Here is a 17,325-nt window from a genome sequence, read left to right as displayed (position 1 = left end):
ACAATCTATTTATAGGTCGAATTTTCAGTCATGGACCAAAAGTTAAACAGACAATATTGTTGTGGTAGGGTTTAACACCTTTTTTCAGCACACGATAGGCTATACATTGGGGGCCAGTATTAATGGTGGAGGAAGAACCTGGGAAAACCCCGGAAAGAACCACCGACCAAAGAGAAGCTACTGGCAAGCTTTCTCACATACCCACATTAGCTGAATCCGAGACTCGAACCCACGCATTTTTATTTCAACGTAGACAAAAATAGTTTTTCGAACGTGGGCACGTTATAACCATGCAAGGAAGCGGTGAATATTGTTTTACTTAACTTTCGGTAGGGAGGATATTTGCTGCCTGCCGGAAGTCATGGGTTCGATCCCTGCCCGAGTCATACCAAAGACTTATAAAAATGGTACTAATAGCTCCCTCGCTTGGAGCTAGGGATTAAAAGTTTAGTGTTAGGACTGGTCGGCCTGGTGTCAGGATAATGTGACTGGGTGGGACATCATGCTACATGCCCGCGGCATGATGCCCCAGTGCTAGACATCACTATAAATTGCCACACTGCAGACGTCGTAGCGTTATGACTGAAATATTGTTGTTGTTGTTCTTGTGGGGTTTGACGCCATTTTTCAGCACACGATAGGCTATGCATGGCGGCCAGTAGTAATGGTGGAGGAAGAACCCGGGAAAACCCCGGGAAGAACCACCGACCCACGAGAAAATACTGGCAAGCTTTCTCCCATATCCACATTGGCCGAATCCTAGACTCGAACCCACGCAGAAAGAGGTGCTGAAACTTTGTTAAAGCTACATTAAAAATCCAAATCACACATACATACTGCCTGCCTATTCCAGTTTCCAATCATTACATATCGCTGGTAATAGTTCTTTGTTTAGGGCTTGAGGCTAAATAGTTTACATAGACTGCGCATTTACTAGACTTTTGCAGCCATGTGGAGATTTCTACGAAATTTGTAGGTTATGAATTGAGTGAAAAATACTTTGAACCCCTCTACCCAAACAAACGTGCAATATGTAAGTAATTGCTCCAGCAACATGGTTTACTAGTACCCTATTAAAAGATTTTAAATTAAAATCGTTTGTAGTAATTAATTAATGAAACAAAATAATTATGACAAACTTTTCTTGGCATTATATATATATATATATATATATATATATATATATATATATATATATATATATATATATATATATATATATATATATATATATATAATGAATAGAACACTCAATATTCTATTTTAATAATAAGATATAAAGTTCATTCTGACATTGAAATATGTGCAACATGGTGTCATAATTATATCTCACTGTTTGAAAGGATTCATGACATGAACTCAGTTCAAATAACAGTAAATTTCAAAAAGAAGGAAAATTCTGTAAGGCGGGATAAGCTGTGCAGCTACTCGAACAGTAACTCCGTAGTCGTGATTCTGAGAAAACACGAAGTTTCGCGTGGCCAACCTGCAGACAGGAAAAACTGATTTTTGGCCTGATTGAAAACGATCACATCAGGAGATGCAGGTATAGGGTCTGCTATGATTTTCAGCGGATTTCCCGCGGGTGTTACCATGTGCAGGTTGTTGTTTCCGTACCCGACAATGTAAAGAATGTCGTTACTGTCTACCCCAACCCCTCGTGGGGATCGAAGATCGTCATGCTTGTAGGTGAAAAATGTTTTACTTCCTCTTATTTTACAACAGTCGACCGAGTGGCTCGATTCACAAGATAGATATACACGGTTTTTGCCATTATTGACTGCTATGTAATTTACCTTACCAGGCCCTATTTCATATACATTGTCTTCATTCGCTACCTCTGCACAGCAGCATCTCCCAGCCTTTTTAAGGGAACAGAGAGTCATCGTAGATGCCGTCCAAATAGTACACCTGTAGTACTGCTTCGTACTATCGTTGAAACCTGTTGCGACAAGCTCGTTTGCATTCAAACTAGCGAGACAATAATACTGAAGTCTGGTACTGATTTCTTGTTCAACACGTATTCGCTCATACATCGATAGAATGCATATTAGATTCTGATTGGGAACCGACACAGCTATCTTTCTATCTTCCAAATGACACAGACCCCAAGCACGGCTCTCATTGTTTGTTTGATTTGGAAACGATATCTCGCTGATTTTATTCAAGGACGAATCAAAGAGAAGGACCTCAAATTTAACTTGATCGTTCAGTTGACTCATAACAACTATGTCATTGTTCGGTAGCGATGCAGCACCAATGACCGCCTTCTTTTTATTTGCATATGTTGGGTTGATCTTGTACATATCCGTCACACTAGAGTGATCACAACTGCTTTCTTCATCGCTGGTCGCTTGCCGTTGATATATTAGCTTTACCCGATCCGCTAGTGGAGAACCTGTGTGAAAAGAGAATACCATATTCAACTTTGATTGAAATCAGTGAGTAGTAAATTAAAAATTTATAATAGATCATGATGATGTTATTCTGTCATACACACAGAGAATCGAGAAAACTAATTTCATACTGGTCACTGATCTGTTTCGTTAATAAATTCTGATAGACCTGTCTCGTCTGCTTTGTCGCTTTATGCTTCCTATACACCAACATAAACCGATTCAACATATGTCGTTTGAGAATTTACTAACTAGATTGCGCAGAGCACAAGACATGTTATAAAATAACTCGCATATCAATGAATATCTTTTTGTTGAAACCTTTTTCTTTAATCCTATACAAAATGCATAATATCAGATAACTGTGTAATAATGTCCAATTTTCAATTCTAAAAGTCATCTGGTGGAAATGTCATCCACACCTTCATTAATGCTACGGGATCTAAATAAGCTGGCCAAAAAAATTCAAACACAAAAAAGCAACATTTATGAAAATCTTGAACGAATAATAATAATAATAATGATAATAATAATAATAATAATGACAATAATAATAATGACAATAATAATGATAATAGTGTCGACTTAGTACCTCCCCATAACTTTAGAGCTCTAAGCACTTTACAATATTAGATAACGCATAAAAACACATACAAGACAAGAATAGATAAAGTTTAAGAGCTTTTGAACGAGAACAGTGGGAACTATGAGAATGCAAGTGTCAGAAGAGGAGCGTTAGTTTCTAAATGGAGTATACACTTGGGTGAACTCGTATAGGTATATTGGACTGGGGCCAGTCAACGAAATGTAGCATAGTGAATCGACTTTGTTTTTGATTCTGGACAGAACGGGTAGCCAGTGAAGGTTACAGTGCAGCTGTTCTCAGTTCTTCGTCCTGTAAGGACGATCCGCGTAGCCGTGTTTTGAACTCTTGAAGTTTCTGTAGTAGATACTGAGATGAACCAGATAGAAATGAATTACAATAGCCCATTCTTGAAAGCAATAACGAACGCACAAGTGTTTTAGTGGCATTAAAAATGAGAATGGAGCTGACTTGCCTCAGTTGTAGATATTGCAACCTTGCATATTGCACATGTTCATTACATGCTGATGTAGTGAGAGCGTACTGTCAAGAGTGACACCTAGGTTTCGTACTGACGGTGTAAATCTATTGTTTGTATTGCTGATACTTATTATTTGAGGCAAAGGATATGAATGAGAAAGTCTATGCGTGGCGATCATGATGGCTTCAGTCTTATCACATTTCATCTGCAGCTTGTTACTTGTCATCCATAATACACAGTTTGATATGCAGTATATAGATCTGCCAGCTTGTTACTTGTCATCCATAATACACAGTTTGATATGCAGTATATAGATCTGCCAGCTTGTTACTTGTCATCCATAATACACAGTTGGATATGCAGTATATAGATCTGCCAGCTTAATATGGAGGTCACAAAGTGTTTAATGCCTGATATTTAATAGCAGAGAATTGTAAAACTTTGCTTTTATTTACGGGGTAGGAACATGTCGAGGCCGACAATACGTAGAAGATCGTATGTTCCTACGCAGTAGGATCAAAGGACTGGTTTTGTCCCTTCTACTTACCCTTTGGGTCTCCTGACACCCGTCCTTGACTCTACCCCCATGATATAGTTAGTCATCACGCGATCGAAACATGTTTAATAATTTTAAGTTTGTCAGTGGGGGTGCCAACACACACATGACGTGAGGGAGCCAGTCATGGGGGTAGAGCCTGGCACTGATGGCAGTGTCCCAAAGGGTAACAAAAAGGGGAAAGCCTTCAATTGATACTACTTGAGCAACATCTACTCTGCTATGATTGTAGAAACGAAATTCCGCAGAGTGTACTTATTCAGGCAAGTCTTTGGTAGCGATCAATACACACACTGCGAGCTCAATGAATGTATTGCATACAGACAAGCTTGTATTATGGATTGTCAATATATTACTCATGAAACTCCCTTCTTATTTGTTCTACAAATTCTGTCACCATCTGTTCATACTTTAACTCCATGTTGTTGTTTTAGATTATGTTCTATGAGTTTCATATTAAAATGTGCGACAAATACTGAAATATATGCGTTTGATCTGATGAACAAGCGGTGTTCCAATATTTTTATTCATATTTACCAGTAGCTTATATTTGTTACTGGATGCTGCTTCATGTCTTTTAATGTTGATTTTATTTCTCCCATATTAAGTTCACCATTGGCAGACTTTATTACTTATAAGCTGTAAATCTGTTTGCTTTATATCAGATGGTTTTATTATCTGAGTGCATTCCATACCTGACATAATCTAGTGGAGCTTATTCCAAAACGTACTTGGCCTCCTCTTGCTGCAACAGAATCAAGCAGGCTCTGTATTTCCTAAATAGGTTCTTGGCGGAAGGTTTATGTTTGATGTGGAATTTATAAATCCTTCTTTATTTTTAATAGCATAGTACTCTACTTTTACTTTTTGTGAATCCGCGCTGTTTCTTATTTGTGCTCGTAACTGTCTCTGATTTTCCATTTCCGCCATCACAATCTCAAACTCGGCCGCACTGATTATTTTATCCTCGATAAATACAATTTACTGATCGTAAAGAGATTGCTAAATGCAATTTACTGATCGTAAAGAGACTGCTTTGTGTGGTGGCACTCGGAATAGGTGCTTATTCGTGAATACAGTTGCATTGAAATTAATTTTACTAAAACCACCAAAGACTCGGGTTACTACCGATTGGTGTTCCTATGATGGTTTATATGGTCGTGATTCCAGTTACACCAAGACCAACAGTTGCTGCCGCAGCAAGACCACAAACAGCATCATAGTATTTCACTTGCTGTTCTCTAAGCAATTTCATTTCACCACTCTTGTTCCGTTTCGATTATTTTTTTCACGACGGTAAGACTGAGGGTCCGTCGCAGTTCTTCTTTTAATAATACAATCACGAATTTTAGTTGCACGACACGTAAACCTTGTCCGGTCTAATCATCACGGGCAAGCGCAATACGCACATGTACTTCTAGAAAATTACTCTTTTTGTACTGGCACAATTATCATACAGCAAAAGTCAAATCTCGGCCTATTGAATACTTAAATCTCCTGCGATTGTGCGTTTGGTAGTTTTGCACCCATCTCATTCAAAAACACACATATTACGCTAAACATTTTACATCTAACTATCACCTTTTCCCAATAACTGTTACCCGAACAAGAGCGTCCTTGTTGAATAACAGTCAAGGTCGTTTCTGTCTCAGTTGAGACAATGTTGGTGTAAAATATTCGATGCTGAACGTAACTGGGCTGGATATATTCGTGGATGCTACTTCACCATTGTAAACACAATCCCGGAGTGCTTTTGCATCTGCTTCTTTAGCTAACGTTTGCACGTGCAATGATTCCAGGCTGACCTCGAGCTGGTGGTGGTACAACATGATCGGTCTATGCTATCAATTTTTACTTGACCTTTAACAAAATTAAATTTTAGTGTTTACTATGGTTTGGTAACGTCGTTTTGATACAAATATTTCTTGATAAGTGAATCAAAATCACCATCCATGTTTACATACTTTGTTATCTCATCCAACACACCATCGGTTAATTTCACAACCATATCATCACACGGTCAGATTCCATTAAGTATATTCAATAATACAAATCTAATCTTAATCACAAACATGGTTAATAACCCGCTAAAATAAACGTCTATTCCTTCGAACTGAACTTCATCTTCGGGAAATAATGATGCTGATAATACAATTGTGAAAATTAGCCGTCGTTTTAATTTATTTGTAACATTTTCCAATTCTAAATTGGAAACAAAATGCTGCGTATTATTTATCAACATATTTATTTGCCATTAGCTACATTTATCTATAGATATGAGAAACATGTATGATCCAGACTCGCACACTTTTAAAATCTGAGGTTTGGGTCTATCAAAACCATACATTTCTCCAGAATAAAACAATAAGCTGGCCATTTGTTACTATTGCTTCTTTAAGTGGTTTTTCTCCTTCTTTGACCAATATTCCTCGATTTTGTGCCATGAGGTACTACGCGTGGTGATGCGGGCACATGACCGAATTCTTGCTGCATGTATTTTCTTATGGCAATATTAGTTTATCAAGAGAGTTTTTGATAAATGCAACCGACACGTCAGAGTGTCTGTCTCCATCGTTTTCAATAAACTCAGTAACACAAAGTCCCTTTTTAATTTGATACTAAAATTACCTTGAATGTCTACGTTGGACGTTTTCAGTTTGCAGTTGTGACTTTTCAAAATCACAAGGTCATCTGGATCGTCCCCAACAACCTTGCAGTGGAATTAATTTTGTTGGTAAATCGGCTGGCTCAGATATACCTGAACACAGTGTCGTCGGGCAGAATAACCTCCGTAAATGTCAATAGACATGTTGTATAGTATCAAACATACTTTAATGTGAAATCAATATGTTTAAGTAAGGTGTTTGTGAAATCTGCAGTGCACGGAACGCTTAAATTACAAGATCATCGCATCTGGGAGCATCCAACCATATCTGTACTGGCATATTCGAATAAAACAACGACTGTTTGCCACAGATGGATAAATAAGTTACATTTTTAACTGAATGTTTAATTCCATTCGAGTAAAAAAAAAATTATGCTGAGGAGTTAGCACGTATGCCACCCAGTAAGTGCCAGAGCCTGTTGATGAATCCAGATTGACGATGCCAGTTTCACGTGTCCGTGACTCCATCGATTTAAATTCATTTCGTAGACGAAATTTTTTAATTGGTTTTGCCATCGCAATTAAATCAAGAAGGTTCCCGATTACTATTTAACCGCAAAACCTTTCGTCACTCTTAAGGCGTCAAATATCATTTTCCTATGTTCTTGACTATGATCTCGATTTACAGTTTGAAACACCACAAATACATTTTGGTACAGTAAGAAGACCATGTTGGCATTTATTTGCCAAGTAAATTGTCCTGCAATAGCGGTTGGTTGTTGTTGGTCCGTAGTATGTGCGAGAAACGACAGCGTTGAATTGCTTCCCGACTGCAGAAACAATAAAACAATATGCTTCTATAGAAAGTGAAGGAAATAACAGAGGCATCCACAACGTCAGCGTTGGCATTTCAACTTTACCAGAAGCGTCTCCTATATGCCAAATTGACTCGTTGGAGTTAATGTTTTCGAAACAATGTATCTGTGGCTTAGGCTCCAAATTAAACCTTGAGAACATTTCTGCAAAAAAAAATGTTGCTGAGGGTAATTGCACACAAAATCCTCAGTGAATCATCAATACGTTATGATCGACGTTGGTTAAATCCAAAGTTGAAATTTTCTACAGCTGCATCAGCACCTCCAGTAGTATTTCGTGGCTATCTAACTATATTTATTACATTATTAGTTGCATCTTTGACAAGCATCATTATTGTTCCAGGGGTTCTCGTGTAATCATTTCTGTATTTGGCAAGCCGAATAATCGCTGTGGACATGTCAGTATTGTCTGAAATTGATTCAATTTTCCTTTCCATTGATGAAGATACGTGCACTGTTGAACAACGCCATAATACCGTTGTTAATAATTCCCATTTGATCATTGGCGGAGTAGTCAGCATTGTCGGCCTCTACCAGTTATCCCTCAAGTTCCATGGATGCCTCACACCGAGGAGAAAACCTCGACGTGCCTTGTACTTGAAATTATATTTTTAATTGATTGAAATCCAAGTCTGGATATGAATAATACTGAAAATCTCTCTTACTGCGATTTACTAACACAGGCGCTCCCAAGTAAAATGTTGGATCGAATGCATCCTTGAACTGAGCAATGGCAAAACTATAAACCATTATCTCCAATACTACTTCGTGACATTTTACCAAATCCACTCTGCATTGATAGATTTTCAATCAATAAATACAACAATCTCTGATGAGCGGGCTCGTGAATGATTTTATTAACTTCAGGCGGCATTGATTATGTCGATGGTAATGTAACTGGAACTTTGGATGTTATTAATTGTATTCGATCTCGAAGCGACTGAGCTGCCCGACCTCAGTTTTAATAGATCTACAGCGGCACTTTTAATACTATCCACAACTCACATTGAAACTTACTTAGCTATGGGTTCAGCGATTGATGATAAGGCTGTGAGTGTTTTTGTAAATAATACACGAACAACATTACCATGGCCAGTTCCGTAATAGGTCATGTACACTGATTTTCTCGGTTTAACAACGCGCATCATTCTGACTTATCCACGCACGACTGCCATTATTCAATGGCAGATCAATCAATAATGTTAAGTTGTATCACCAGATTAATCACATGCCAGTCTTGATCTACAAGGGAAAAACAAATATTTGTCAGTTGATTATTATGGCATGGCAGATTCACAATGCTGCAGGCGTAATCGATATAAGATCTCTTGGTTTCACGGTTGCTAAAATCCCAAAGTAGAATATAACCCTGAACAACCACGTCTATTCTTTCAGGCCTGATTTTGTAACTGTCACTGATGGTGTCACGAGTTACATTAACTTGCGCTGTTGAAATATTTCTCACGCTGTCAGTTCTGCTATGATATTCCACACTTAAGTTCGTTTATCATCTGGAATGTGGCCAGGCCAGCCTAAAAATGATCTTGTTGACGACCGTGCAATATCATCCGCATACGTTTGAGACGTTTGAGATTCATTAGCGATGACATTATCGAGTGTGGGCTCATGGGCTCTTAAAACGTCTTTGGATATACGGATGCAGTTCAAATTTCGGGTGATATTTTGTCTTTAACGGGTTTCGTATTGTTCAGTTACATACTATTTCCAGATATTGGCAAAAGAATCACCCAGTTTTTCAACATCCTCCTAGATCATTTTGCGGTCAAGCTAATTAAATATAGCAGGCCCGGGTGCTGTCTCACGCTTGGGTGGTGCCGTTGCCTCGCTCGCCTCAAACTCATCTGGATCTACAACTGTTAAATAATTTCTGAAGTTGCTATTGCGGATTTTGTATAGCCTTGTTAGTTTAGCTCTCTTACGAACTGGGCCAGGTGCTTCTTCTATTCGATTGAGCGCCGCCACTTGTTCCATTGTGGCCTTTATATCTCTTTTAATATCCTCGTCACGTTTGGCTATTTCTTTTGTGGGCTTAATCAGCCTCGCAAATGTTTGCTCAAATTCCGCTGAGATATCTTCTCGTGCAGTCTGTCGCGACTGTATCATTTTTTTTGTGGTGTAAGGGGTGCTCATGGATTGGTAGTACCTCAGATGGGGGTAGCAGTTGTACTCCCTCGGGGGTAGCTAGTCCACCTTTCGTCTCCACTTGGCGCTCAACTCTCACCTGTGGCTCCAAGAATCTGTAGCATGCGCAGCGGACACACCACGGGCAATGGCTTCGACTGGCCGTTCAAACCAGGTTGAGGGTAACTGATGGGTTTCAGACCCCCGGTGAGTCAGGGATTGTCACCCATTGCATGTGAAGACTGGAACCGGCTGGCTGTGTGGAGGAACTAACAGCTGGTCAACGGTCAGAAAGCGGACCCAGCAAAGCGACGTGGAGCGCTAAGAACACGGTAAGACACGTAGGACGCCTTGGTCATCCACTGCATCCAGTCTCCATTCCAGCCGTCTTGTTTACATCTTGCAACTGGACAAAGTGGAGCCTGGACGAGAGAGTGAGGCGGACGCAGCGCAACTCTTTCTCACTTTAATCCAACTCACGCGCAAGTCATTTATGTCATCACCCGTACCCAAGTCATGCGGCGATGGGCGAGCTGCGAAGCTGCAGGTGTGGATACACTGGCAGCCGTAGTGGCGGACCTGCACGCAGGCGGCTCAGGCCATATTGTCGTCTTCCATTGATCTGAAGCAGAAATGGATGTCGGCAGCCATCTGAGCGACTAAGCAGACCTCTTTAGGATAGCGCTGCTTACCTCCATAGTCTGAGGAAGGGGCTAGAAAAGGTGCCCTAAAAAAAAGCCTGCTTCATCTACCCCGACCAGCTTACCGCGGCTGGAGGGAATCCCATTCTTGCGGTCGAAACACAAAGAAAACCCAAAAAGTTCCGCTCACTCTTGGTGCGTGGAACATACGCACTCTACTGGATCGTGCAGAGGATGACAGACCAGAGAGAAGAACTGCCCTGATTGCAAGAGAACTTGCTAGCTACTAGATAGAGATAGCAGCCCTAAGTGAAACTCGCTTGGCCGACGAGGGCCAACCGATTGAAGTTGGAGCTGGTTACACCTTTTTCTGGAGTGGACGTGGCACTGATGAACGTCGGGAGTATGGAGTTGGATTCGCTGTAGAGTTTGGTGAATAAGATCTCCATCTTACCAAAGGGAATTAATGACCGGCTTATAATGCTGAAGCTACCCTTACATGGAAAAAAGCAAGCTACACACATTAGTGCTTATACACCAACCATGACCTACTCGGAGGAAGCCAAAGACAAGTTCTACCATGATTTGAAAACTCTGATTGCTTTGGTATCAAAGTCAGACAAGCTGATCAGTCTTGGTGATTTTAACGCCAGAGTTGGCGCGGACCACATCTCGTGGAAGGGAATTATTGGTAGACATGGAATTGGCAACTGCAGCAGTAATGGACATTTACTCTTGAGAATGCGCGCAACATTTGATCTCCTGGTCACAAACACCATCCTCCGTCTGCCTAACCGCAATAAAACAACTTGGATGCACCCACGGTCTAAGCATTGGTATCAGATCGACTACATCTTAGTTCGTAGGAATGACAGGCAGGATGTCCGTGTGACCAAGGCCATGTGTGGTGCTGACTGCTGGATAGACCACAGGCTACTGATCTCCAAGATGAATCTAGAAATTCAACCTCCCAGACGCCCACAAGGAATTAAAGTCCCAAAACGACTGAACGACTCCAGGCTGAAAGTCTGCAACAGTGAGCAAGCTCTGTCTGAAGCTTTGACAGGCCAGCTAGAAACCACAGACTCTGATACCAACGACGTAGATAAATGCTGGATGGCCTTCAAATATCTGTTGTACTCCACTGTATCTGAAGCCCTTGGCCTCACTGCGCGAAAGCACCAAGACTGGTTTGACGAGAACTATGAAGAAATACAGTCCGTGCTAGAGGAGAAGCATCATCTACATCGTGCATACAACATCGAACCCAAGTCCGGTGCAAAGAAAGATGCCTTCAGCAGAGTCCGCCAAGCTGTGCAGAAGAAACTACGCGAGATGCGGAACACATGACTGAGCCGAAAGGCTGATGATATCCAGTCCTTTGCCGACAGACACGACATGAAGAATTTCTATAGTGCTCTTCGTGATGTTTATGGCCCAGTAACATCAGGCACAGCCCCACTCTTGAGCTCCGATGGCAGCACTCTCATAACCGAGAATGAGAAGATACTGGATCGCTGGGCGGAACACTTTGACGGTATCCTCAACAGACCCTCTTCCATCAACGATGAAGCGATCAACCGTCTACCCCAGGTGGAGATCAACTATAGGTTGGCTGACCCTCCAACAGTGCTGAAAACTCATAAGGCCATTGAGCTCCTGTCTAGTGGAGAAGCTCTAGGAAAAGACTCCATCCCAGCTGAGATCTACAAGTCTGGTGGGCCTAAGTTAGTGGGAAGACTAACGGAGATGTTCTGTGGCATGTGAAAGATGAAACGCGTACCCCAGGAATTCAAAGATGCATCTATTGTCCACCTTTACAAAAGCAAAGGCAATCGTTAGTCCTGCGACAATCATAGAGGAATCTCTCTACTCTGCATCGCTGGCAAGGTCTTCGCCAGGCTACTGCTGAGCAGACACTCACAGAACACCTTGATCATGGCCTACTGCCTGAAAGCCAGTGTGGCTTCAGAAAGGAGAGAGGCACTATCGACATGATCTTTGCTGCCAGGCAGTTGCAAGAAAAATGTCTTGAACAAAATGTCCAGCTATATACCACTTTCGTGGACCTGACTAAGGCATTCGACACTGTCAGCCGGGTAGGCCTTTGGAAGATCATGGCCAAATTTGGATGTCCAGAAGTCTTTATTGAAATGGTGAGACAGTTTCATGATGGCATGCTTGCCAGAGTCCAGGACCATGGTAACTATTCCAAACCCTTTGCAGTTACGAATGGTGTGAAACAAGGATGCGTCTTAGCCCCCACTCTCTTCAGTCTCATGTTCTCCGCAATGTTGATGGATGCTTTCAAGGACAGCGATGTTGGAGTAGGTCTCAGATACCGTCTGGATGGGAAGTTGTTCAACCTGAGGAGGCTCCAAGCCAAAACCAAAGTCCAAGTTGAGAACATTCGCGACCTGCTATTTGCAGATAACTGTGTCCTCAACTCCAGCACGGAGGCAGGCATGCAACAGAGCATGGACCTTTTTCCCGCAGCATGCTCCAACTTCGGACTCACCATCTCTACCAGCAAGACTGAGGTTCTGCATCAGCCAGCTCCTAGAGAAGATTACCTGGAACCATACATCACTGTCAATGGCCATACGCTCAAAAATATAGACAGGTTCACATACCTCGGCAGCTCCCTCTAACAAGCAGTCCACATAGACGATGAGGTCAAAACTAGGATTACCAAAGCCAGCATAGCATTTGGTAGACTCCGCTCAAATGTCTGGGACATGAGAGGCATCAAGCTTGCCACCAAACTCAAAGTCTACGCAGCGGTTGTTCTCTCCACCCTCCTCTATGCTTGCGAGACATGGACTGTGTATAGCTGCCATGTTAAAAAACTGAACCACTTCCACATGAGCTCCCTGAGGAAACTACTGAAAATCAGATGGCAGGACAAGGTACCAAACACAGAGGTGCTCACTAAGGTTGGCATGACAAGCATCCACACCATGCCGGTAGAACGCCTACCTAAGAAGGTCTTTTATGGATAGTTACGACAAGGCAAAAGGTCTCACGGTGGTCAAAAAAAGAGATACAAGGACACCCTTAAGGCTTCGTTGAAGAACCTAGGCATTGATCCTGATAGCCGGGAGAGTGTCGCTGCTAACCGATCTGCTTGGCGCAGTCAAGTCAACGCTGGTACGGAAGCCTTTGAACAGAAAAGACTGGTGAACGCAGCTGAAAAACGTGATCTGCGCAAATCCAGGAACATCAGTTCCGCAACTCCCGGCCAGCAACCTGCACATCCATGTCCCCACTGCAACAGACTCTTCCGGGCCCGGATCGGACTGATCAGCCATCTCCGGACCCACCCCCAGTGAATCGATGACATTAAATGGTCCTCATCGACACCGATGGACGAACATCATCATCATATTTTTTACTTTATTACGGCCTTCTATCACATTTTTAAACAATTCTTGTCATTGCTGGGCAACTTCACGGTGTCGTCTTTCGTATTCTTGTATGGTATCACTGAAAGATATTTTAAATATCTTTGTTTTTTTATTGTTAAATCGATGCATCCAAACCAGCTCTATATTTACCCCCTCGACTGCAAGTTACAGTAAAATCAATAGTGAGAAAACTATACGGGTCCGAGGTAATCCGCGAAAACCTGTCATCTCACGTATGGTCGGCGGCACACCAAGTACAATAAATATTTCCAAAGCTATACGCTTAGTGTCACGAAATATCATCGGCATATTATAGTTGTCGCGGATCAATTTTGGGCATCTTGGCATATCGCTGAGTCAAATAAATCACGTCAGTGTTTTTGTGTCGGCTCGTGAACAAATTTGTACGGGATTGACTTGATTTTCAAGCATCACATTGTTGTACACAACAAAATTGTTTTTATTTGCATGCAATTGTTATTGGCAATGCTTCATCGATGGTGTAAAAAAATGATTGTGGATGACAAAATTGTATTAGTGTTGTTACCAATTCTCAAAGTTCTTTTCTTACTCAATGCTTTTTGAACATCTTTTAAGTCGGTTGGTCATCATCCGATAGCGCAATCAAGTATACAGGATCCCAGGTTAACCATCGTACAACCTTATTTATTAACAGTTCCGTTATTTCTGATTCAGCAGGGTAGGTGATTAGTACATGAACTGAATTTGGAAACACGGTTCCGTCACCATGCTTGAACTGTTTAGGTGCTGCTTAAGCAGGAAATTCAAACACGGAAACATTCTTTGTGCTTAAGATTATCTGCCAATTTTGTTTTTGCGTGATGCCATTGAATAATTATCTGTCGTATAATACGATTATATTGTGTGTGATGTCGCTCCAAATACGTGATGGACGAACAGTGACTACTAGAATTTATGTTCGGTGTGGAACAAAGAATGTCATGTTCAGCATGAAATCCGCTGTTTTTATAACAATCGGTGGTGGTGATAACGAGGCTGCATTAACAAAATTAACAAAATTATCAGTGACACCATGGAGTAAATATCCCAGTAAAAACATCTTCCTGGATACAATTATTATGGACCGGGTACACTTTTAGATATATGAATCGATTCGAACAACCAACTAAGGCCCAGCGAAGCACCTATTAACCATGTTGATGCTGCGTGTTACCGACATAAAGTTGCATACCAAGCATGCAGAGATATATGTGGACATCAACGTGCCGACGTGGATCTGATTCATGACTTAAATGCTCTTAATCCAACATTGTGAGAACGAATCGCACGATGGGTCGTCAATGGAGGTATGAAAGCTATGATTGCATTGTGTGGCACAAATTAAAAGTAAAAATTATACTAATATAAACAAACACACGATGGACACAAAAGCCGGATATTATCCAAACTATACCACAATCTGTGTGGTTATTGTAGAGGTGAAGCCGTCGTTGAACAGTTAGTCAATGCAACCAAGGTCAATCACGGGATTGCACGAGCATTGTTGACCAAACAAGTGCTATGGCAAATTTATTGGCCAGTACGTGAAAGATTTTACCGGGCTGATTTGATGTCAAAACAACTAATGAGGTTCATCAAGCTAATTTATAATTTCTTCCACACGATCGTGTCTGTGATTGAAAAGGCTGATTACACACCTATAAATATGTGTTAACTGTTGTCGATGCGGCCAGCAGATACAAAGAAGCGGAGCCGTTGATGACAAAGGTTTCTGCAAGTGTCGCAGATGCACAAGAGGGTATTTATGCACAAGGACCACTCATATGGCCACGATTATTATAAGTGGCTCCTGGCAAGGAATTTCTCGAATCTGTGCCTGTGATGCTGGTCGAAAACCATATGCGAGTACGCATTGGACATGTCAGTGTACATCGCGACCAAACTATTGTAGAACGACTCAGTCGTATACTTGCAGAACGATTATTCAGTCATCAGTACTCACAGGAATCGTTGATAAGGCCAGAACGGTCTCATGAATGGGTAGCACGACTTCTATTACTCATAGCAGCACTGAACAAAGAAATCACACTCATGGCTGGGTTAAAAGCAGCCAATTCGATTAGACAAACGACCGTCACTGTTACTTAGAAAATGGTTTTACATTCAGCACCCTTACAACCACTCGGAGACAAACTTGTTCGATATATATATGAACATGGAGAGTTGGAAGGTTGACCACAACGTCATGCCACTGACCCAGTATAGTCCGTAGACGTATTCACGATTTCGCAACAGATTGATACCAAAAGACAAACAACACGTTACCAATTGGACCCATTATCACCTTTTGGGCCAAAACCTCCTAGCCATACATTTTTTCGAGAAGAAATGCACGTCGTTCTAGCAAATAAGGAATAACTACCAAGATTTGTTTTGACACGTTGATCCCTTATCCTGCGTTAATCATATGTTGATTCAGGATAGCACGATGGCCACATGCGTCAGTGGTGATTTCATCGAGGAGTATCCGTCACTTGCTATCGTGCCGGGACGAACTCACTTTGGCGAATATATATACACCCATGCGATGTTTCTTTGATCTTAGTTACTGTGTGTGAAAACTCACGACGCGCTCGAAGGCATTTCAGGTTCGTACTTGAGATCTTTATCTACAGTCATCTGTGAAACACCTTTAACCATTTTAATATTTTTGCTCGAGCCCTGTGGCTCCAAAACAATAGAGTACATTTTGGGTCGCAGTCCCACATACTTTTCTTGTCGTTTTCCCGAGCCATCATCTTTTTGAACTTGCAATGCACCTTTTTATTGGTGTTATTAAACAAAGGAAGTTCTTTCTGTTACTCGCTGGTATCATATTCGCTGCCAATACTTATTATGCAATGTCAGCATCAACAACGAATTAGTGTCGGTGTACAGCATCTTCACCCGATCCTAATAAAACGGTTTGACATTGTAAAATTAGTATATGAACAGCTTCGACAGGTCCAGCACTGACGAAGCCACATAGATTGGTTTTGTCAGTTTGAGGTTTGATTTTTTTTACTGCGAACGGCAACTATTCCACCAGCAAGGATTTTTCTGGTTTTAAATTTCGCGGCCTAAATGAGCATTCGGATTTTGTCTTACTCACTATCACGGACAAGATAAATTAAAATTACTTTGCGGATATTCTCTATAGTTTTCCCAAACACGATACTGACCATGAGCTTGAAAAGTCCATTTCAAATTCATAGGTAGCCTTTATGCGTGTTTCCGTATTCTTCTGAATGTACAGGGCCATCTAAGCTTGCTGACAAAATACAATCACTATATGGATTTTGGTTACACGCATACTTAATCGCAGATACAACCGCAGAATTTGCACGTGCAATATATAATTGTGTTTCGTCCTAAGACGTGGTAACAGTTTGGAACATTCCTTGTATTTGCGACAGGACTCCACAACGATCGACCACTGATACTGGGAAAACCAATAACTGGGCACCATCAGCACATCTCGTGCCAACGGATAATCGTTATTTGCGTCATGTACTGTCAAATCCCGGGATTGTCCAGGTCAGCTTGAAAGAAGTATCCACGGTAACCGTGGATGTTATTATCGCTCACGTGTTTTTGTATATCAATGTTAACAGGACT

General features: G+C 41.4%; 1 protein-coding gene across 1 annotated transcript in view; it reads right to left on the bottom strand.

Moving 5' to 3' along the window:
- Nucleotides 1-1,294: 1,294 nt before the first annotated feature.
- The window catches only part of LOC149779426 (uncharacterized), a 51,898-nt gene continuing 35,867 nt past the window's right edge, over nucleotides 1,295-17,325 (bottom strand). The window contains exon 2 of the mRNA XM_089938618.1: nucleotides 1,295-2,398. Coding sequence (XP_089794744.1) covers nucleotides 1,425-2,398 — 974 coding nt within the window. The 3' untranslated portion in view covers nucleotides 1,295-1,424. The remainder of the gene's footprint in view (nucleotides 2,399-17,325) is intronic.

Source organism: Sinohyriopsis cumingii, chromosome 17 (genome assembly GCF_028554795.1).
Source record: "Sinohyriopsis cumingii isolate HCF-2022 chromosome 17, ASM2855479v2, whole genome shotgun sequence".
NCBI lineage: Eukaryota > Metazoa > Mollusca > Bivalvia > Unionida > Unionidae > Sinohyriopsis > Sinohyriopsis cumingii.
The sequence above is the reverse complement of the archived record's forward strand: the minus strand, read 5'-3'. Positions and strand labels throughout refer to the sequence as shown.